Source organism: Eschrichtius robustus, chromosome 13 (assembly GCF_028021215.1).
Source record: "Eschrichtius robustus isolate mEscRob2 chromosome 13, mEscRob2.pri, whole genome shotgun sequence".
In the NCBI taxonomy this organism is placed as follows: domain Eukaryota; kingdom Metazoa; phylum Chordata; class Mammalia; order Artiodactyla; family Eschrichtiidae; genus Eschrichtius; species Eschrichtius robustus.
This window is the reverse complement of record NC_090836.1, coordinates 24492138-24516819: the sequence shown is the minus strand read 5'-3', so window position 1 is coordinate 24516819 and position 24682 is coordinate 24492138. Positions and strand designations below refer to the sequence as shown.

Genomic DNA, 24682 nt, shown 5'->3' with positions numbered 1-24682 from the left:
TCTAGGATACAGAATACACCCTAGATCAACAAACATTATAAGGAGCTGTGTTCCCAGGAAGTAGAATTCATAGTTCCCAGAACCAAGAGGTGGCAGTAAAAGTGGCCCTACTTATCATCATTGTTAATAACTGACTTGGAGACTCTGTGCTTCCCATTCCAGCAAACTCTAGGCTTTAGAGGTTCTGATTTTCTGTTGCTATCCCAACAAAGGACACAGTATAAGTCCCATTAAACTTTAAGCTGGTACTGCCACCTGGTCACTTCGGGCTCCTCAGGCCAAAAAACTGTACGCAAGGAAAGAAGGCAGGGGTAATTGATCCTCATCAGCAAGAAGAGATAGGGCTGTTACACAATGGGGTAAGGTAAGACTGTGTTTGACACCTAGGTGATCCAGGAGGGCAATTCTTGGAACTGCCTTGCCTAGTTTTACCTGTAAATAGACAAGTTCAGCAGCCATAGCCTGAGAAACACATGGCAACAGAGCCTTAGAGGTCTTATGACTGTGGATCTGGGTTATTTCATCAGGTAAGCCCTCAGAACAGCAGAGCTCAGCCAAGGGTAGAGGAATCTAGAAAAAGGAGTGGAGGAGGGAGATGAGAATCACTTGTAGGCTTGAGACCAGGTAAAGCAGTAGGAATTACAGCTCATCCCACCAACTTTCCTTTTTTGTTTCCCCACAAAAGAAAATCAGAAGACCAAACAGAATCCTGGAGAAACTGTTACAAGAACCTATATAAGGGAAATAGACTTGAGTAGTGAAAGGAATGGACTGTAGAACATGACCCAGAGTCTACTTTCAGGACTAATTCCCATAGTTGCTGGGAGTGTTGGTGGCTGGTGGGGCTCAGCTGAATCCCTCTCCAGGAACTGCTACCTTGACCAAGGTCATGCCCTCTCTCTGAGAGCCTCCCATATTCAATGACTGGTCTTGGCAGGGGTATAAAGGCCCAGATCCCTTGCCTCAAGGTGATTCAACTGTAAAGGGCCAGCCCAGTTCCAGGGCTCTTATGGGATTAGCTGAAGCCCTTATGCAACTGCATTGCAACTCCTCCCTTTGCCCAAACCTACTTCTTTCTCCCCACATAGAAGCTGGTCCTAAAAGAATTCTCTAATTTCCTGCACACAAATCTCAATCTCAAAGTTGCCTTTGGGGGACATACGACTTAAGACAAACTGGTAAGGCTACACTGTGTTGGCTGATTATTAGATCTGGAGATGGCATAAAGACATGAAATCCTAGAGCTGGAAGAGACCAGGAAGACCATCCTGTTCAGTGGTAAGCACTTTTTTTGCTCCCAAAGATAAATTCAGAAAAGTGGTGGGAGGGTAGGAAGACAAATGAAAAACATACAAAATAATTTTTGTAAGTCCCTTGGAAAAATATCTTTATGACTTTAGGGTACTTATTTTAGTAAACAGAAGAATGTCATGGAGGAAATTAGTAGTGCTTTTGGAGACAGTGGTTTTGGTGCCACAACTAGCGTGCTACTGCATCCACTAGGTAGAGGCCAGGGACGCTGCTAAACATCCCATGGCTATACTACCCCCAACAACAACTAATTATCAGGACCAAAATGCCAATAGCGCCAACGTTGAGAAATCCTGGTTCAGAGGCCACCAAGCATAGTACACTCATCATCTCGCTTCATTCTTGGGATCAGGGGGATTACTGGCATCGCTTCACTACAGATGGCGAAATAGAAGGAAAGTGACTCTGCAAAGGTCAAAAAGAAAGCTACCAGTAAAAACGGGTCTCGTAGTTCATTCCATTTTATGCACTTTTTTCTGGCCCGGATGGCTGTCACTATATAAGTGGAGAACACTGGATACTTCTTACTTCCCTTAATCTCTTCCTTACAAATCAAGCCTATTTTTAAAGCTTGATCTGCAGGCTCAAGACCGTTATTCGCTGATAACTTCAAACCCTTCATTATATTAAGAAGCTAAACCTTGAATTTCCATCAGAGGAAAAAAGTCATTTGCAAACATATGCATTGTGCATTTACATAACATTTATTCCCAAAGCTTGATTCTAATAAAGCACCTCTACACTGCACAGAACTACTGGTGGATTTAATATACTTATATATAGCATTTGCTAAATATCTTTTTTGCTTGTCTTTTACCCCTGAGAGACAGGCTCAGTAAGTACTCTCACCATTGGTTAATACACAGATCTGTCTACAGGGAGCACGGAGCCTAGTGGTCGGGAGTATTCCTCTGGAGTACCAATTCTGCCATTTTCTAGTGGTATAACCTGAGACAAGTTACCTAACCTTTCTCAAAGCTTAAGTTTTCTTACCTGTAGAATAGTAACTGACTACGAGGCCTGTTACAAGGCGAAATACAGTGACTGATGAACCATACACACTGAATAAATGGTAGCTGTAGTGAATATCTATTGCTTTTTGGCTTTCAGCATCTATCTCTCCTTTTTAATGGCAACTTGAATTTCATTTGGGTATTAATTCTTTCCCATTAGATATAGTCTGATGGACTGTAATTAGGAATCTTGCCCTCTCCTAGCCAGAGGGCAGGTATGTAACCCAAACTAATCCAATCAGATGCTCCCTCCCTGGAATTTATACACTGTGTGGAGAAACAAAAAGAATACAGTTAGTTCTGTCCACTCCTAGTAACGGTAGTCTGCCCGGTTATTGTTGTTGTTTTTTAATTGTGACGCCATTGTTAATGTTGCTGCCTCTGAATTTCCAAAGATGACTTGCTTCTTTTGCCCATTTCCAAGTCTAATGTATAGCCTTCCAACAATTCTGCAAGCCTTGGATATCCTTTCAACAAAATCCCTTATCCTAATGTTAGCCTGATGCAGTTGTATTGCTTGTAACCAAAGAACCCTACAGGTATACAGGTGCTATATCTCACACCAGCACCAAACAGCTAATCTAATTAATATGTTATTAAATTAGGTACAAATAAGATTAATGACTTCTCTCTGCCTTCAGAAATAATGTCTAATCATTGATTTGCCTTTTGGTTTTAGCCCTAATACATATCCACACACAGTAAAATCTACATAGGAGTTGAAGACTGTTTACCTAAAAGAAAATTTTCCTGTGGAGCAAAGGTGCTGTTTAAGCAGTCATCTCTGTTTGCTCTCTGCTGGAGCCCTTCTTGGTAGGACTTCAAGAAATACAAGGCAAATGAAAAGAAACTGCATTTCTGATTGATGTCTGATTGCTTGGTCCACAATTCTATAGGCTCACCTGAGATCTTAAATAAGAATCTTTTCAGATACAGAGGCTTTCATTATTTTTGGCTTTCCTTCTGTGTCTTGGATGTGGTTGCTCTTTGGGTATAGCTCTGGGTCAGACTCTGTGTGGTAAATCTGAATGTGCAATTACTGGCATCAGGGTTGGAGGAGAGAACTGCAGCAGTAGTGTAACGGCATGTTTCTTAAACAAGGAAAGAAATGAATAATCACTTTGGTTTTTGCTTTACAGATGCTTTGATCCATTTCATTTTTCACTGTGGGAAGATAGAATGGCAATTCTCTGAGTTAACTTCAGCGTTCACTTTCCAGAATAACTCTTTCAAGGCCACGGAATATTATGTCTTCGTCAGCTGGGCTGCCATATGAAGAAGCCAGTAAGGTGGCATTTCAGTGCAGGGCACAAAAATCCTTTCTTTCCCATAACTTGGTATATAAAATTCAGTGCTCCATTAGCTTCCCACATCCCAGATCAGATGGTTCTAAAGGCAAACATAGTAATTCTTCCAGCAGGGAAATTTGGAAAAACTAAATACATACATAAGAAGGTCAAAGACTCCATGATTATTGCTGAATAATTATGCCAAACGTCAGATTTTTGTTAAAAAATATGAGAAAAGCCCATTAGCAGATGCTGCAAGGGGTAACTGTTCTTATTTTCAGTATTACTGAAGCAGCTTTTACCAGTTATGATGATGCCTGTAGTTTAGGCTGTTCTATGGCACCACTGCCCATCTGTCATCTTGTAGCAAGTTTCTAAAAAGAAATGGCAACTCCAAAAGGATCTCTACAGATTAAGTTATAGCTGTAGAGAAGCTGTTCTTCTGCCAAACTTAAGTCAGTTACCTGCCAGACAGGGTAATTTTTCCTGACCTATAAATGATGAGTGAAAGATATGCATAAGAATCTTTTAAGTGACATATGCATTTCATTGCATATCGTTTAATAATTGGTTCAAAACTTTCCTGGAAAAAAAAAAACCTTATAGATGGCATGGAAATATTTAGTGATTATATAATTTATCCCTTTTCCTAGGAAATATTTTACCCCCTTGTGGTAAGGAAGCAATTGATTCAGGGTGGTCTTTTGATTATTCTTTCTTCTTAGTTGTATACCCTCCTTTCTCAACCCACTAGCTGGCAATTCTACGTTTTGTGAGAAGTAATAAGGACCCTGGTTGCAAGGGATTTCATCATATTATGGATTATCATGCACTGAATACATAATAGAACTCATCAATCAAAGATTTTTTCAATTCCTAAAGTGACATTTTCAACATAATTTCTTATGGTAATAAACTTATTCATAATAAAATTCAAGTGCCATCAATTATTTCAGCAGGTACTTTTTAAACCATAATCTAATTTTACAATTTATAGCCTAGTTGAAAACATGCTATGAGATTTAGGATACACGGATTTCAGCCATAAAAGCAGAGTAAATGTTCTTCAGTGTGTAGCTGCACCTATTCATTTTTTCACTTCCCCCAAGGCGACCAGAAGAATGAGGTATCTCAGTGACTACCATTCTTCCCTACATGAAACTCTACTAGCTCCTTCTCACCACAGACAAACTGAATGCTAACTACTTTTATTAAACTACAAGATTTTAAGCTTTCCTCCTTTTAAAGAGATTGTTAACTTTCAGCTCAAACACAATTAAGCTATACTCACTGCCTTATATACTTTACTATTTTGAGAATTTTCTTTTTCCTTATTTTAAATCAGAGATTACTTGTATTGTAGCTAAGAAAACAAGCGATGATATCATACTTTAAAAAAGTATGATTTCTTTGAAATAATGCTGGATGTCAATCCTTTACAGAAATTGGCCCTCCATCGTAATGCTGACAAACGATATCCAGTTCAGGTGACTAATTTTTGCCTGAATAAAGCATTTCTGTGGTGTTAACTTGTTGGAAAGACATGCAAAATTACTGCAATGGCTTATCCTTGACGATAGTTTAAGGTCTTTAAATAATAGGGAAAGCCCGAAGAAGTCTACCATTGACTGATGGACGATTGAATATATTTAAATATAGGGACATATGGAATTCTGCCTTCATTTAAGAAAAATGGACAGAAGATGCCAAGTTTTTTGTTAATTCATAGATGATGACAAGGAAAATAATTAAAAATACTTTCCTAAAATAGTTAAGGCAACTTATATATTTAAAAGTAGTTGAGTCAATACAAACTTCATTCTAGGGGCCTTCAGTCTCTACAGTGTACTCAGACAAGTAACATCCATGCCGATCCTAAATTGTGTGATCATATTGTTGATGTCACTGTGGCTTGATGCTTTTCTTCCTTCACTTTTTTTTACTTCAACCTCAAACATTCTCATCAGTCTGAAGTGTATTCAGCTGTGTGTAACAGAAATTTGACAAACAGTGGCTTAAATAAGAGTTTATTATTTAATGTACCACGGCCTCTAGGGGTAAGCAGTGCAGAGCTGGTAAGCAGTCCAGAAACCAAACTATTTTCCTACATGGGTATCTTCAGCATATATTTTTTCCCTTTTGTTATAAGATGGCTATTGCACCTTCAGGCATTAGCCTGTGCTTGACACAGGAAAGAAGAGGAAGGACAGGCAAAACACATACTTGCAAAAGCAGTCTGACCCTTTTTACTAGGAAAACAGTAGCTTTCTTAGAAGTCTCATGCAATAGACTCTCTTTGGCACCTCAGTGCCTAGAACTAGGTTACGTGGTCATTCAAGGCTGCAGAGGAGTTTGAGGAGTTGTGTGCTTGTAACAAACTATTAATGTGCTACCTTTAATAACCCTGGCATTCTGTTAGTAGGCAGAAAGGGAGACTTTTTATTATATAGGGAATTAGCACTGTTTGCCACAGTTCTTTAAGGCTAGATGAAGAACTACGGTCTCTACGTAGTCTTTTCTGTTACATTTCAGTCTTTCCTGACGTTCCCTTTTCTGAATGCTCAGAGCAATGACAGGCTGAGTTAAGTATTACAACAATCACATACTGCCTCATATAATGCACTAATTTTTGACTGATCATCTCATAAGTCCTTGAAAATGAGGTCAAATTTTGTATTACTTTTGTATCATATAAATATGATACTTGACTTATTGATGAATTTACTCATGAATTTCATCTCAATCCTGTTTTCTAGAAAAGTAAATGACAGTCTATCATTGTTGCTTTAAAAGTTATTTCATTTGCAACAGCATGGATGAACTTGGAGGGCATTATGCTAAGTGAAATAAGTCAGACAAAGAAAAATACTGTGTGATATCACTTATACGTGGAATCTAAAAAAATACAACAAACTAGTGAATAAAAAAAAAGGAAGCAGACTCACAGATATAGAGAACAAACTAGTGGTTACAAGTAGGGAGACAGGAGGGGAGAAGGGGCAAGATAGAAGCAGGGGATTAAGAGGTACAAATTACTATGTATTAAATAAATAAGCTACAAGGGTATATTGTACAACACAGGGAATATAGCCAATATTTTATAATAACTATAACTGGAATATAACCTTTAAAATTGTGAATCACTATGCTGAACACCTGAAACTTATATAATACTGTACATCAACTATACCTCAATTAAAAAAAAATTGCATTCTTGACCACTCCACAAGCAATCTAACTATTCTCTGAAATGCTTTAAGTCTTACTGACTCTCTACTCTTCCCTAAGCTTATAGCTTTTCTATCAGTGTTACAACAGTGAAACAAAACAAATGAAACAAATACTGTTCTGTGTTACACTGAAGCTCTTAGGGAGTGAAGTATATTTTAAAATAACTTTAAATCCAGAATTAAAATAACTGTGGTGTAAATCAATTATGACATCTATTTTACAACTCTTTCCATCTTGATTCTCCCTCTCAAACACTGTCTTCCAATTAGGAGAAATGAGAGTACAGACTGAATAGTTAACTTTCTCAACAAATGTATGCAAGTGCTTCCCTCACTACACTGTCCTGTTAAAAAAGTCTTTACGGGAATCTTTTCTTAGACATGAGTGTGGAGAAAACCACTGGTCTAAAATAGAAACATTTTACCCCTAAGAAATGCCTTTTTATTAATTTATGAACATATTGTATTTTTCTACTAATATGTTATGCATATTATGAAATATATATATATTTTTAAAAAGTGAGACTAAGGCAATTGAATAATGCTTCATTATATTTGAAAATCTTGGTTTAGTACATTGCAATACAGCAATTTGGCTCTAGATACTGTCTATTTTTGCATTTGGTTTTAAGGGCTGTCATAGCTGAAAAAGATGCCTCAAAATGATATGTGGGTCAAATCTGAAACAGTGTATAGTTAACTGTACTTACTAAATCAAGATTCTCATTTTTCAATTTCACCCGCAGGTTCAGTTTAGTAAAATTTGGAAAAGACTGAATTGAGTATTAGATGACACTAAAAACCTGTGAGAAAGTCATAGTATTTCTCTGTTCTGTCTGGTATTCTCAGGAGGAGGCCGGGTCATGTAGGGCCCTGCAACGACTCTGGCTTTTATTGAGTGAGGTGAAGCTGTTTCAAGGTTTTATGCAGAGAAGTGACTAATATGACTTAAGTTTCAAAAAATGACTTTGCCTACTGTGTTAAGAATAGACTTTGGAGGGCAAGAGTAGAAGTAAAGATACCAATTACGAGGCTTTTGTAGAAGTCCAGGCAAAAGACGAGAGTGGCTTGGACAGTGGTGATAGCAATTGAGGTGGTCAGAATCTGGCTATGTTCTAAGATAGATTTCCCTACGTACTGGGCATAGGGAGAGAGAAGTAATTCCTGAAGTTTAAGCTTAGACATCATCCTGGGAAGGGTTCTCTGATCCACGAAGATTTCATTCAGTCCCCATTTCATGGGCTCCTACAGCTCCCTGTTCCTCTTCCATCACAGCACTGTCACATGTGTGGCAATTTCCTGTTTTGTTCCCCCATATCTTTACTAGACTATAAGCCTTGAAAGTGTAGGGATCATGTCTATCTTGTTTGTAGTATATACTTAAAATTTTCTTGGTATACAATTGTGTAAAACCTTACTTCTTATTTTTCAACAGTGCCATATCACCAATTCTATAAAAATAGTTCATGATCACTTAGATTTTACTATTAACCACTGTAATTAGATAACAGTATATTCTTCAGCAAATGGTGGTAGCTCTTGAATGATTATAGCAAAGGCATTTAATATTTTTTCATAACCAAGTGCATGAAAAATTTTTAAGAACCTGAAGTTATATATGAGAATTTCTATGACTGGTTTTATTTGAATGTGAGATTGGCCAGACCATATACCTTAAGACACTAATAGGTTGAGTGCAAAAATCAAACAACTACAGCTTCAGAAATGGGGGTTGGGAACATTCCTGCGATGATTGTTGATAATGCAGTTCAAATTTCTATAAACAGGTCTATTCTGACATTCTTTTGTTAAGTTTTTGCTTGGTTTGGTACAGTATATACATACTCTGAGACAAAGTTCTTGAAACAGAACTTTAAAAGCCCAAAGTAAATGAACAGCATGGCTTTTCATGACTCAAAACTTGGTAATGACATCAATTAATTTTGCTCTTCACCATACCCTGTGTGCTTACTATGTATGAGCCTAACAAAAAGGGACAAATTCTTTATCATTAAAACTATTTTTGATAGGGCCCTGAAGCAAAGAAGATACAGTATCTACAGTGAGCAGCACTCTCATGAGCTATTGGGTGTAATATATTCCATGTAAAAATCCCTTTGCATTATCTTTAATGGTGTTTCTGTTTGGAAGGGAATTAAATGTATACTTAGCCCGTGGTGTCCATCCCTTAAGAAGTTTCTCAAGGTGGTGAGAAACTTGGTGAGCTTACTATTACATTCAAGGATTGGTTTTCAGCTGCCGAGGTACAAACCCTGGATTTACCAAAATGCTAAGCATGGATCCTTTTCTCAACAGAAGACTTGGAGTATCTTAAATTCATAAGACTGACTATGAAAACATCCCCCAGGTTGCCTAGTACACACAGAATCTGAGCAAATGGAGTTAGATTACATACATGTTTAATGGCATTCCTGCATTCATGAAACAAAATTTATTGAACATCTGCTATGTGCCGGCTTATTCTAGACACTGAGAACACGAAATAGACAAAGTCCTTCCTCTCTCAGAGTTTATATTTTAGTCGGGGAGATAGATAATTAGCATGAAACTTATCTGTTTTACTTACTGATGTATCCTACTTGGAGTACTGCCTGGTACATATTAAGTATCTGAGAATAGTTCTTGATTGAATGAATAATATACACTATTAACACAGTTTCAGATAATGTGCGCTAAGAAGAAAATAAAACAGGGTAGTGATATGATGAAGTATGCTTTGAAAGAGGGTAGCTAACCTAGATTGGGTGGTGTGGTAGATTAAATTATTGTCTGGCAAATATTCATCCATTCTTTCTCTCCACCTCCATGGGATAAATAGATTTTTCCACTCCATCAATGTTGAATTTGACTGTGCAACATGCTTGGCCTCATGGTGGGTGAAATGTCCTTCACTGCCTTTTGACTATGTGGGCTTGGCCATATGACTTGCTTTGGCCAACAAGATGTCAGAGATATGACAAAATCAGAAACTTCCAGTGTTTATTAAAGTGTTTTGGGCTTTCCCTCTTGTACTTCTACCACTGACATGAGAAGAACATGCCTTGGATGGCCCATCTTAGATTCGTTCTGAGTTTTGGAAACTCTGTTCAAGTGGTTTAATTTCTTTCACTAAATTCAGGGCTTTGACGCTACTTGCACTAATCTCTTGACAACTGACGTGGGAGTCATTTTGGGTAAGAGAGGTGAATGGAAGGGATTTGTACTATGGAAGTATCCAATAAAAAAAAGGTAGATGTAAAACTTCTTCTTCTTTTTTTTTTTTTTTTATTAACAGGATTTTTAGTAATTTAACCACTAAAATAAACAAAGAGCAGAAGGAGAGCATGTTTGTTTAGTGCCGTGGCTAAGCTCCACCCTAGACAAGACATTTTCATTTTCAACACATGATACACAAGAAAAGGAAAATGTGAACCACAGGAATGGAATAAATATTAAGGACAAAAGCAAAGTGTTGAATATATTATAGTCACACCAAATCTTAAATGAATAAGCACTCTAAACTATGAAGGAAAAACTAAGCAACAAAGTTATTTCATATGCCAAATGTCCCCACTGATGAATTAAAAGCAGATATTAAAATTCTTGTAAAATGGCAAAGAAACTATGATTAATATTTTCCTGGTACAAGGTAATAATCACATTATACATGCAAAAAATATGAAAATATGAAAAACCACCATGGTGACAGGACAGGAATAGTGGGATTATTTAATAAATCAATCCCAATGTACACTGAATGCTGGATATAGAATTTATCCTAAAATATTGTACTTCAAATCAAATGTTGAGAAAGTCATCTACTTTGGAAAACACCTGGAAAAGACTCAAATGAATTGGAGGGATCTAACTTTGAAACGTACTAGTATAATAATGTTCTGACTGGCAGCCAGGTTTTGAACATAATCTTCCGTAACAACCCAGAAGCTCAAAGAATGATAGACACAACAAAACCTATATATAATACGTATTACATAGTACAGAACTGAAGCCTCTCCTTTTCAGGCTTAGTATATGTGACTTGATTTGATAAATAGTACTTTGCTGTCCGGTTTCTCACCATTTTCTTCAGTTTTATACTTAAAATCAGAGTCGTAAAAAAATAGCAGAGGCCATGGATAACAGGTCTGGTTGCAAGAAAATGGAGAGGAGGGTAGAAGAAAGAGACCCACTTGTCAGAGTGTGGAGTAAATACAGAGAACAAAGATGGTGCCAAGGACACAGAGGCCACTAACTTGATCTAGGCGAATTCAGTAGAAAAACAAGCCCATCAAGCTCTCTTTAGTAACCTTTGTGGCCATCATTCTATAAAAAGAAGTTCTATAACTAATGTATACAAAATGCCCCAGAATTACCAAGCGGAAAAACTTTTGGTTAACTCAAGGACAAGTTTAATCACTAAAACTTAAAAAATTTTAAAAAAATCTATTTATACATACCTTCTAAAATTATCAATATTTAGCATAAGTACATGGAAACAAAAACCTTATCTACCAAAGTATTGCCTACCTCCTGAACAGTGTCACATAATTTAGGCATAACTGTAGAAACCTCAGACTATTGAAAAAGAATGAAGTTGTGGTGGCCAAGTGACAAACTTTCTACAAGATATCTGATGAACCTGGCAATTGCTAATGCTCTGTTTTAGTAAGAATAAAACCCACCTAGTTTGACTTCAAAGGATCAGTTTTAGAATTAGCCAAGAGACTAAAAAGCTGGAAAAATATTTCTACTGTAACCATAGCATCTTGGAAAAAATTCCCAAAGTATGTAGTGGCCATCTGTAATGCTCTCTGGTTTTTGATACCCTTCCTATGTTTGACGAATTTCTAACCTTATGAAGTATGACTCCCTTAAGTAAAACCCAGAAAACTCAGTTATCTAGCTTGCTCTGCTCCAAAGGCTCTGCTAATCAGAGTCAACTGTGAAAGACTTTGATTCAGAAGTGAGCAGTTAGAGGAAGGGGCTCTGGAGAGCACCCATTTGCTCATAAGGATGGGAAGCATTCAACTGTTGAGTATTGCAATGACTGAATTAAACAGGGGGTTCCCACAGTGCTTGATAGGAATGCTGCAGCAAAGAGGGACTTATCTTTAAGCAAGTTTTGTGTGTGTAGTTTTTGGTATTGTTTCTGGAAGCTTTACCTTGACCCTGGTTCTCCAGCTCTCAACAACTTGGTCAACTACTATATTTCCTTTTAATAAACACTTCTGCTGCTTAACTGGCCAGAGGTAGTTTCCTCTGCTTAAAATAAGAACCCTGGTTGATACTAAATGGCTACTAGAAGTAGCTGAAGGTGGTACATCCTCAGGAAAGTCAGAAAGATCTATGAATGGTTATCTGACTCTGTAAGGGCTGATGCCTCTAAAAATGGGAAAAAAAAAAAAAAAAAAAAGGTAAAATCTGGCAGCCCATAGCCCACAGTAGCAAAGTAACAAATTATTAACTGCAGTCACGTGAAATGAAGTGACAAATGAAGGCAAGACTATGGGAGATTCAGTGGCTTCTAACATTGAACAATATGAAGAGTATGAAGAATTCAAACACAAAATTAGTTGCTTCTGATTCCACAATACAGCTTTAAAAAAGGACAATGAAATGCTCACAATCCTAATGATGCTCACAATTCTCAGTTCAAGGCAAGAATCACAGCCACCACAGCCACGAGCTACTCCCTGACACTGTTCCCTGGGAGGGAAAAGCCAGCATTAGTGAACAGCACTGTCTTCTAGAGGCCAGGAGAGCCGATGGGCACTACTGCTTTCAATGTAGACCATGGGATAGGGAGGTAGCAGAGCCCAGGGAAAAGCACTTAACTAGAAGAGGCAGGAGGAGGGCTTCCCTGGTGGCGCAGTGATTGAGAATCTGCCTGCCAATGCAGGGGACACGGGTTCCAGCCCTGGTCTGGGAAGATCCCACATGCCGCGGAGCAACTAAACCCGTGCGCCACAACTACTGAGCCTGCGAGTCTGGAGCCTGTGCTCCGCAACAAGAGAGGCCGCGACAGTGAGAGGCCCGCGCACCACGATGAAGAGTGGCCCCCACTCGCCGCAACTAGAGAAAGCCCCCGCACAGAAACGAAGACCCAACACAGCCAAAAAAATAAATATAAATAAATAAATAATTAAAAAAAAAAAGAGGCAGGAGGAAATGGTTACTGTGATTGCTACAAGGGTTGGGTTAAAATACTTTGACCTGCAGTGACCACTGGCTCTGGCTACCTGATCAGACAATCTGTATGGACCAAACAGATAGGCATCCAAAAAAATTCCAACTTAATAAAATGATTAAGATATCCAGGTTTAGTGAAGAGAGGTCTGACTTGAGCCACTGCAACAAAAATTTGTAATGTCTTTTCCAATTTCTAGTCCTAAGTCAATTCACAGACCCAGAGTTTTTTTGAGTGAAGTAGAGAATGCAAGTACTTGAAGACATATATTGCAATGACATCACAGGTATAAACTGTAAACTCTCAACTTGGCTTTCCTCATAAAGGTAACTGCACTGGAGAAAGGGAAATACCAGGTCTTTTGGGTACTACTGTCTAATAGCTCTGAATTAACACTAAAACTGGGGGCCCAGAATACCATTGTGAATTAGTGGTCAAAACGGATGCCTGAGGGAATCAAACGATGAATGCACTTTTAATCTGAATCTGCCTCCTATCTAGCCTGGTTGAGCCCTAAACACACATACAGTATACAGTTGGAATTGGAGGTGGAGATAAGATTACTAGACAGTCATTTCAATGAAGCTGCTGCTGCAGATGTGCATTCTTTTTTTTTTTTTTTTTTTTAAATTTACTTATTTATTTATTTATTTTTGGCTGTGTTGGGTCTTCGTTTCTGTGCGAGGGCTTTCTCTAGTTGTGGTGAGCGGGGGCCACTCTTCATCGCGGTGCGCGGGCCTCTCACTATCGCGGCCTCTCTTGTTGGGAGCACAGGCTCCAGACGCGCAGGCTCAGCAGTTGTGGCTCACGGGCCCAGTTGCTCCGCGGCATGTGGGATCTTCCCAGACCAGGGCTCGAACCCGTGTCCGCTGCATTGGCAGGCAGACTCTCAACCACTGCACCACCAGGAAGCCCCAGATGTGCATTCTTTATTAGAACTCTTGGCACCAGGTATATGACTATTAATCTGGCAAATGCTTTTTCCCTTCTATTTCAACAGACAGAGAACACCTATAATAGCAATTTTCATATGACAGGTAGGGTAATAAACCATTTTATCTTAGGGTTATATAAATTATTTGGCTCTGAACCACAATATACTTATTTCATTAAGACCATTACTGTCTCACCATTACACAGGACAACTACATTGATGACATGTCTCCGGTACATATACATAATACATACTCAAGATCCTTCGTAAAGAAAAGGTATGTAAAAAATATATGAGTCTAATATGAGTGCAGTACAGTGGGAGATAACATCAAATAAAAATATAAGAGCTACACCTCAATAAAGTTTCTGAGGGGTCCAGTGATCTTCAGCCTATCAGGATAGCCTCTTCAAAGTTAAAGATAACTTATTGTACCTTGGTGCCTCCTGCCACTAAGAAAGCAGCACAGTGCTAGGTGGGACTCTTTGAAGGCTGTGTGTGTGTGTGTGTGTGTGTGTGTGTGTGTGTGTGTGTGTGTGTGTGTGTGTGTGTGTGCATGCGTGCGCGTGTGTATTACTTTGGGAATCTTGCTTTGACCTATTTATGAAGTGACCTGAAAGCCTCTAGTTGTGAGTGGGCCCCACAGGAAAAAGGAGGCTTCCTAGTTAGCCCAGGCTACAGTGCATCTACCTAGACTTAATGACGAATAGACTCAACGGGTGTTAGAAGTGTCAACAGTTTATCAAGAGCCTGTGGTGAGTTCTGATAGGGGAATCCCAGCATTGATCTATAAAGGTTTGGAACAAAGTCACAAGGTTTACCCCATGAGACCTCACTAAGAAGCAGTCAGAAGAGTGAAACTTCATGTGGAATCTTCCTTGCTGGTGAGGGTGGTGGCAGACTTTGGGTTTTGGAGGCAGCAGAGGTTGTGAAACAGTTTTAGTGATACACAAGTGGCATAAATGGCAAAGTGGAAGCAACCACAGTTTTCTTTAGTACTTGGTGGGGAAGAAGCAGCAGCAATGGAGTTTCCTCATTAGGCCAGTACGATGTCATGGTTTTAGGCTTTAATTTTGGAAGCTGAGCTGTTACTCTCTTCTAAATAACCTCTTAATAAACAAAAACTCCTTTTTTGCTTAACCAGTCACAGATAACTTCTGTTGCTTAAAAGTAGGAATTCAAACTGAATATAAAAAATATATAATTTTCAAGTAGACCAACACCTGTCAAATACTTATAGGATCTTAATATTAGGTTACTCTCAAATTCTCTGATAAAGGGATACAATGATAAAAATTAGTTCTTAGGTGGTAAACTGATGTGAATGTTGGAGCTTTATGTATAAAACTGAGGGTTATGGAATCTCATGCAGGGAATCTCAGCTGAACCAATAAAGATGAATGAAAAATTACTGGAAAAAGAATACAGGAAAATAAATATCTTTAAAAGAGAAAGAACAAGAAGAGATGTACGTTGGTACAGCAATCTCAGAGAAGGAAAAGAAGTGCTGGTAAAATTACTGTCTTGACTATTCGTTTAGTATTATTCCATTTAGTATTATTATTTTTAAAAAAATAACAAAAATAGTCTGACAATTTAGTCAGACATGTGATTCATCCATAATGGAATGGATTTCATTCAAAAATAACGTGATGATCATAAATGACGTATCTTTTACCTCTCTGCTACAGACTAGAGTTCACATATGTTAAATAATTGGCCTCCCCTTAAGCAGTGAGCATAAAGCTTCCAGAGCAAGACAGGAACACAGAGAGGTCATGTCAGTGCATATGAATCAGCAAGGAACAGAATGTCAAGGAGGTTTTCTCTGTTTTCATATGAGAAGAAAAATACCGCATCTCTTAGAAAATGATTTTTTCATGCTGTTTCCAAGGCACTATTAGTTACAAACCAAATTGTTATTTTTGCTGTTTTTTCAAAGGAAAGAACTGATGGCTGAGGAGATACATATGATGGAAAACAACTATACAATAAATCAAATAGATTAAATTTTAAAACTACCAAGTGTCTTTTAGTAATAATCCCATCTCTTCTCTACTGAAAGTTGGAGATTTTGATAGTGGAAGGAAATAAAATAGTCATTTCAGGAATTTCATTTAAAAAGCAGCACATGAAAAATAACTCATTTTTTAACTATTTATATATTAGGAAAAGAAGTCAAAGAATTGGAACTAACAGGTATTCATAAATATCCAGGATAGTTAAAAAGACTATTAATCTATTGTGGAGTAAGTCTACAATCCTACAGACATAATTTCTATAATCCAATTTAAAGTACACAAGAGGAAGGTCGTATATTTTTAAATGTTTTACAAGAAACTCTTGTAGATATTAGTGCAAAGCCTGAATTGTTATTGTTCATTGGATCTTTCTTGTAAATGAAAATAATTTCTTCTTTCTATATCTCAAGACAGAATTAAGAACTGAGGGAATTCCCTGGTGGTCCAGTGGCTAGGACTCGGCACTTTCACTGCCGTGGGCCTGGGTTCAATCCCTGGTTGGGGAACTAAGATCCTGATAGCCACGCAAAAAGAATTAAGAACTGAGAGCCACTGAAGAGAAGTGTCAGACTGGAGGAAAGAGCAGGGCTATGTGGTTTAGCTCCAGGCTAAAATCAAATAAAATAAAATTAAAAGAAATATATTTTCCAAGCTAACATAACTTTAAAATTTAACAAAATGAGTAGTTTCCAAACAGAATATGTTGGGATCATGACTCATTTTCTTAATTTGCTGCATAAAAAAAAAATTGTTTGCCATAATTACTTGTATATTTTAATATATTTTAAAGGACTGAAATAACTCCGACATGTTAGTACTATTTTGTTTTTTTTTAATTCCTAGAGGAAGTATAATTTTAAGGGAATTTGGCATTAGCCTATATGACCCTAGAAATGAGTATTAATTCCAACGATGTGTCTATGAGGACTTTATGAGAACTAAAGAGAATAGGCTAAGGGTTTAGTTTTAAACACTGGTATTAATGGGCTGGATTGGACTAAAGGTACAGATAATACTACATAGAATAGTAGAGCTAGGCTTGGTTTAAAAAAAAAAACAAACTATTGTTCACCTATTACTGCTACCACATAAGCTTGTGGTGGCTTTAACTTCAGAGCCCAATTTATGATGCACATTTTACAGAAATCTTGTTTAAGACATTGTCAATATTTCACCACCACCTAATATGGTCATGACAATTAGGAAAACAATGGGCCTGTTTTTTATATAATCAAAACCTTAAAACCCTGCAGGAATAAAATAATATTTAAAGTATCTAAACAAATAGTCTTTGCTAGGATACTCAAAAGCTCACCATAGGTGAAAAACCTATTTAAAAATAATTTACAAATTGTATGTAATACATGATTTCAAGCAATTTCCCAAACGAGATGTGTGTGTGTGTATGTGTGTGTGTGTGTATGTGCACACGTGCTATCCATATCTTTCTGTTTTTCTTCCTAATTTATCTGGATGGAGCCAATTTAATTAATTTATCTAGACAGAGCCTGTAAAATTTATCTAATTTATCTAGATGGAGCCTATAAAAGTAAAAGGTATATTACAAGCTTAGTGAAGTTAGTGAAGAAACTGACAATCCTAAAATACCATTTGAAAAATACTATGTAAAGTAAATTATCAAACCAGATTTAAAGAGTTACTGAGGAATCTCCCTATATGGTTTGCAGTCAGATAGAACCAAGTTAAAATCTTGACTCTCTCTTTTACTAATCTCCGGCAGTTATCTCACATTGTTGACTTAGTTTTCCTTGTCTGTAATGTGCAGATACTATTTTAGAATAGTTTTGAGGATAAAGTGAAACTGTATAAGTAAAGCAGCCACCATGGTATCTTGGACAAACTTGGCACTCAATAAATGGCTGCTGTTTTGTATTTTTTTCTGATACAGACTTAGATTCCACTTAAGTTGAACGTTTCTAGTTATTCCTTTAGCATTAAGGTCATATTAAGATGTTTTCTTGGTTTCTATATTGCTGAATTTTCATGGTAAGGTTTTCCATAGTTGAACAAGCTTAGACCTTTCAAAGTCTTCTCCTAGGTTATATCCTCAATAGTTCACTCTAAAACTCTGATTTCCATGAAAATGTCAACATCTTTTCCAAATACAGAACTCAAAACAGGACACTAAAGCACCACAAGAGAAGAAGATGGTAACATGTGGGTTCCTGTCTCCATGATCAATTGCTTTCTGTATCATTGAGTATTTCATGCACTTCTAGTTCTCTTAGCTGTTGATGTTAGGGTTCTTCACTGATTCTAACTACCATGGTCTTTTTGATAATCATCTCCAGATACTGGCTTCACTCTAGATAGTACAATGAAACTGCTAGTATAAATGAAGTTGACAAGGCCAATTGCTGTGACGTAGAGGAAAGAGTACAGGATCAAAAAAGGAAAACTGAAGTCTCAGCGATGGTTTATTAGATCTAGCCTTGGAAAAGTGAACATTTCTATCATCTTTGACTCTCCAGTTTGTAAAATCAGAATAATAACCATGCAGGTGATTATAAGAATCAAATAATGTATGTAAAGATCTTTATATATTTTAGTTGTTAAACAAATATGTATTGCCATTATGAATACCAGGGTATAAACTCTCTTTCTTGATTATCTCATTTATCCTTGTGTCCTGAGCACAGAACTCAGACTATTAAAGATGCTTAACATTTCTTTATAGAATGGAAAAAAATTTAAACTGAAATTTCCCAGTACATAGCTTAGAATGGAACATGGAAGGGCATACACAAATGCATGTTGTATAGATATAAGGATCTATGTTGTATAGATCAAGATGCTAGCAATTTGGAATACCACTTCATTATGCATTTCTTTCTAATAGTTTAATAGTAACATGGTAAAGGCAATAGTGGCTCTTAATAAATAGTTCGTGAATAAATGAAAACATATATACATGCTTTTTGACTTCTAAGGTTGGCTAAAGGGTAAGACAACATCTGAAAAAAAAACAAACTCCATCTCCACTGCCCCCAATTATATAAGCTTCATGAACCAGGACATTCTAGAATTGCAACCAAAAGGTATATTAAGAATCTAGAAATAGATGTTTTAATAAAAATCTTTATAAATTAATTTGTTTATTCCTCTAAGAGACCAAACCCTTTGTCTTCTCACAGACTATTGTCCATCCTCTTTTTACTATGTAGCCTAGTCCATATTTTAGTTTCCATTTGACTGAAATAGAAAATCCACTCTTATCTCCATAGTCTGAAGTGATGTTCTGGAATTCTATTGTCAATGATTATCAGCACAATCTTTTTGACCTTTTTTCAAGCACTGCCATATGTTGTGGTATCTACTATTGCTTCAAGCCATTTTTTGACCTTTACTTAAGGTAATATGCTCTTATACTTTCCTTCCAAAACCAGACTTTTAGCTTTTTAAAGATATGGTGGTCCTGGTCCTCCACAGCTGCTTTGATCTGGTAGATACTACACAGTGCCATACGACTAACAAAACATAAACATGGGTCTCTGTTATCCTCTTATTCTTCTTGGTTTTTAATCTGAAACCTTCATTTCTGACCTATTCACAAACTTTTGTCCCTATTCTTTATTGATGACTGTTGCCCACAGAAGTGGTTTGCCAAATGGTTAATAGCTCAGACTCCAGAGCCAGACTGTCACTTTCTAGCATTATGATCTGGCGGTTAATAATACTATTGAGAGTAATGAATACATACACACACTCTTAAATGATAATATCCTTAGACTAGTGCCTGAAACTTAGTAAATGCTACATAAGTATTAGCCGTTATCGCTGTCATCATCATTTCAATATGGGGGCCTCTGATAGCTACCACTTCACTTCCTCTAGGTCTGACCTCTGGTTTTCCTTCTACACCAGCTGCTCACCATTTACATCATGAGCTACCTAGCTATTCTTCACTTGGGCCCATCTCAAGAAGCTATACCTAACTACAGGCCTTCAATGATAACATACCCATCAGGCATGTCAACTCCTAAATTCCATGGCCTATGACTCAAAGTTGACACTTTGATTTTATTGATTTGTCTTTGATTTGAATCAATTCTTACCACCATCTGAATTTTAAGAATTTTAGTATATTGCAGGAAAGGAGAAGTCATCTGAATGTCTAAGAAAAAGCTAAAACCTTTTAATGAAGAATAAAGCTAATTCACTGTAATAATTCAAGAAGTGATTAATTACTTAGATGAACATTTTAATTACACAAAAACAGAGAATGAACGTTTTTAGATACTAACTGACTCCAACTAAAGTATTTATACTTACTGTACTGTGATTTAGAAGTTTTGCTTTGTTTTAAACAAAATTGCTATCCCAAAGACCAGTTAAAGAAGAGTACATTAATTGCTGTGCTGAACTAGTTCTTAAGTGCAAATGCATAAATTTTCATTTTCATTTTAAGTTGGAATGTATGCTTTATTCCCTGAAACAGGAATAATGGAAACTTAATCTAAGCATTAAGCTATGTCTATAGTATCTTTTCTCAGTTACCCACTGTTGAAATGGAAATGGTCAATAGATTTGCCTCACCAAAGTAAGTTCTTTCAAGGTGATTCTTATGCAAGTGAGTCCAGCAGAATAAGAAAGAGGATCAAGAAGACTGTTAAAATAGAAAGTGAAAAACAGCAATAAATTTGATTTTAAAGTATACTGTATGAAATAAGCTTTCAAAGAAGGGTATGAGATTGAAAAATAGTAACTTTTTAGATCATACTTATATAAATCTTTAAATTCCCTTTGGCATCAAAAAATGAGGCACAACTGAAAGTACAGACAACAATTGAGTGTGAGGGTATATTATTCATTTTAATATGCCTTGGTCAGATAAAAGCATTTTCTAATATGAGACCCAAAGCAAAAGTTACAAGGGCAGATGCTGAATTGCTACTGAGCTGCATCTTGCATAGGCAACTCTACAGCCTGCCCCAGGACAAGCAGAAGCAAGGCCAATCGATTAGGATGAGCAGGTGCCGGAGGCTGGGGAATGCCAGGAAAGTGTCACCTCCCTACACTGATGTATAAATTATGCACAAAATAACTACTATGATGCAAGTGATTTATACCAAGAACTAAAAACCCCTGTGGAGATTCATCATCTGTCAAGGAAAATGTTACTCACAGTTGTAACAGAGTTTAGAACTGTAAGAGGCATTAGAGACCAGCTCGTCCAACTCCCAAATTATTAAGAGGAAAAAAGTAAGGCACCACAAGATATTAAATAACTTGTCTTGAAATCATGTTTAATTCAAGTAACTGTATAACTGAACAGAAACTAAAGAGAGTTCATTTTGGCCAAATATTGCCTTTTATTAAACAGTTTGAGATGCAAACACTCAAGAATATTGTAGAAAACCTGGATTAAATGAATCCTTTTAGAATTAAGAAATTATAACAATGCTTTGACCACAAAAACTTTGAAGTAAAGATAATTGCTCCTTACTCCTCTTTAAAGATCTAAATTAAAAGGATCCTCTAATGTGAAGATTATTTTCCTGGAGGTGATTTAGAAAATACAGGCCATAATTCTGGTTCTTAAGAGGAAAAAAAAATAATCTTTTATTACATTTGGATGGGATTTTATTTTTTAGGAATCACTGCTTGGCTGTGAGTAGTTGTTGCTTGCTGAATGTTATTCACACTTCCTCCCTCATAGCAAGCTCATGTGTAACACTCTTAACTTGTGGGATGGGTTGGAACACTTCATTCTAATCCAAGGGCCACAGGTCATTTTCAACCACAAATTCTTCCTCCCTAGGGAAGTGTCAAGGGATGTGGTCTTTCCCATCTCGTTTTCCTACAACCTCCTTTAGTCTAAAATAAAGTTTATGTCACTAATGACCAGGCCTAAAATATTATACTGCCTTATCTGGCAATTAATATGAAGAAATCTTTTCCAGAACAGCACCTTAGGAATTTCAATTGTCTAGTTACAATAAGGCATAATGAAAGAATAAATATTTTAAAGGGCTGACAGGAAGAAATTTTCTCCTCAAGATTATTTTGATAGCCTGGAACAGGAGTTGACAAACGATTTTCTGTAAAGGGCCAGATAGCAAATATTTTAGGTTATGTAGGCCCCATGGTCTCTGAACTACTCAACTCTGCTGTTGCAGCATGAAACCAGCCAAAGAGTAGCACATAAACGAATGGATGTGGCTATGTGTTTCAATAACGCTTTATTTATAAAAACAGCAAGCCAAATTTGACCCATGGGGTATATTTGCAACCCCTTAATCTAGAACTTGTAATGATTCAAGAGAGTTTGAAACAAAAAATTTAATTTTGATAAAACATATTATTGTTGTTAAATATAAATCACTACACTTGGGGATACCTAGCTGATTCTCAGATGAATTGAGTGTATTTTAAAATCTTTTTAGGTTTTCCTGTTTACCTTTCCCTCTCTATTATACAAATTATAATGGAAATTTCTAAATTCATTAAAAAATGAGACAATTTCTATCAACTAATGAAAAAATTATGAGAACTGAGACTGCAAAACTTTGGCTTTTTAGTTTCATACTAAATTTGTGAACTCAATATAATAATTTTATTTTCTGGGTTTAACAAGATAGATCTTACAGAGGAGTTTTTAATACTATCATTTAAAATACCTATAAGAAAGGCACTTATAAGACAGTCACTGAAACAGATCCATTATTAATTTGAATTATTTTTCTGGTTGATCATTTAAAAAGCTCTCTTTGTTTGGATTTGATTACACTTAACCTTTGATTGTTATTAGGACTTGGAGTAACAGTATAAGTACCATGTAACCAACTTAGTAAATAATTTAGGATGCAATTTCAGTGTAAATTATGAGTCACATAATTAGTACATAGGTAGTATAGGTATAAGTAGCCCCTTTGTCCTGTCTAAGATGTTTAGACCAGATGAATGTGAGTATTTACAAAGTTCAGGGGCATCCCTATTGATTTGATACAAAAAACCCCTGGTAAATGGCATTTAAAAGTAAAACATTTTCTCAGTATAATTCTAATTTTAATCCTATTCTAATTCTAATTCTAATTCTGAGTATAATTGTAATACTCAAAAGGATTGGATCACTGATTAAAAACTTGTTGATTGTAGATACCCAGAAAAAGCAATGTTATCCTCTGTGGTGATTTGTAATTCTACTGCATTTAATATTGTAGGATAAATTATAAGTTATTTGAAAAGTTAAGCATTTCAGATTTTTCATTCTGTTTCTCTGTCTTTTAAAAGTAAAAGACTGAAGGAAAAGATGTAGAGAAAAGAGTCTTCATTTCAGTCTTTTAGTGAATTTGGTAAGGGTAAAATGATATTAAAGCAAAGATTGGTTAGGACAAAAGACATATAAAGACAGAAACTAACACAACATTAGACTTCTTCTTACAAAGATTTTGGAAAATTTCAAGAGGGGATGATTACTTCACAGACTGGAATGTAAGCCCAGTTGGAACCAAGGTCTACAGGGCTTTTGAGGTGTCTAATGTTGAAAATCTCAAGTTGACTCTCTAGTTAAAAAAAGCTGGAGAGGAGAAAGGAAAATTTTTGTTCTGGAAAAGTGTTCTTCTCTGATGCAAACAGAAATCCATCTTACAAAGGAAGAAGTAGAGATGAGTTGCCCTAATTTAGTCTTTTGGAAGCAAAAAAAGATTATGAATTTGCTAAAAAAACCCTTCTGTTTCTTCTAAATATTACTTTATAAGTTATGAGATGTCTTTTCTGTGCGTGTACGAAAATTTTCCAAGCCCCCAAAATTCATAAAAATTAACTTGAAACACTGAAATCCATTTTGGAAAAGAAACAGAGTATAGAGAGTCTTAATTTTTAAAAAGTTATATAAAAAAGAGATCTAGTAATTGGTTGGTGCTTTCATTTCAAATATTTTATCCACTTTCCTTTTTTATAGCTTTTCTGTTTGGAGAGATGGAAACATTCAAATATTAAAAGTATTCCACAATATGTGTTATTTAAAAAACTCTCAAATCCCAAAGTGGTGGTAATAAACTTCCTATTAATATAGTGATTAAATCAGTTTTAATCTTCTGTGAATCTAGTAACAAGAATGGAATAAACTATTAGAATCATGTTGTAAACCTCAGAGGAAATAGAATGCCAAATGTTAATCTGAAAAGCACACTTTTAATTAGCAAAAAATAATGCTACTAGGCTTTTCTGTTTTTCTTCAATAATGTACATATTGAGACCATACTCTAGCTGTTCTATTTTATTACATGTATTATCTCACAGCTGTTCTGGAAGGCAGGTATTAAATTTATAGTTCTTAACATATAAAGGAACAAGCATAGAGAAGTGGAACTCTGGTGCACATAGAATGTAATATTGTCATGATTTTGTTGTTATTTAATGAACATTTCTAAATGTGATAACTAGTTTATCTAACATAAACAGATACTAATCCTTTAATATGATTTGCAAGAACACAGATTAAATGGCAGAGTTCATTGTCAGTTCTCTTCAAGGGCTAATTTACCTCACACAGGGGCCAGGCAACTCCTGTAAAGGCATTTCCTGCTCTCATTTTAAATGTTTCTTATGGCAGCCACAAAACTTCTTTTGAGAGGAAAGTAATACACAATTTTAAAGGTTTTTTTTAAGAAAAAATTTCCATTTTGATCAAAGAAATATTCATCTAAGATACTCCTACGAATGGGTTTGTTA

The 24682-nt window shown here is 36.3% G+C and overlaps 1 protein-coding gene across 7 annotated transcripts in view; it reads right to left on the bottom strand.

Moving 5' to 3' along the window:
- The window catches only part of CCDC91 (coiled-coil domain containing 91), a 367017-nt gene that overhangs the window by 28823 nt on the left and 313512 nt on the right, over nt 1-24682 (bottom strand). Inside the window, exon 13 of one of the 7 annotated variants that reach the window (XM_068561507.1) lies at nt 1427-1716. The exons of 5 other annotated variants lie outside the window; for them this stretch is intronic. In XM_068561507.1, the coding sequence (XP_068417608.1) occupies nt 1669-1716 (48 nt within the window). In that variant the 3' untranslated portion in view covers nt 1427-1668. Of the gene's footprint in view, nt 1-1426; nt 1717-20562; nt 20613-24682 lie in introns of those variants that run through there. One more of the 7 variants, XM_068561510.1, reaches the window with a different exon arrangement.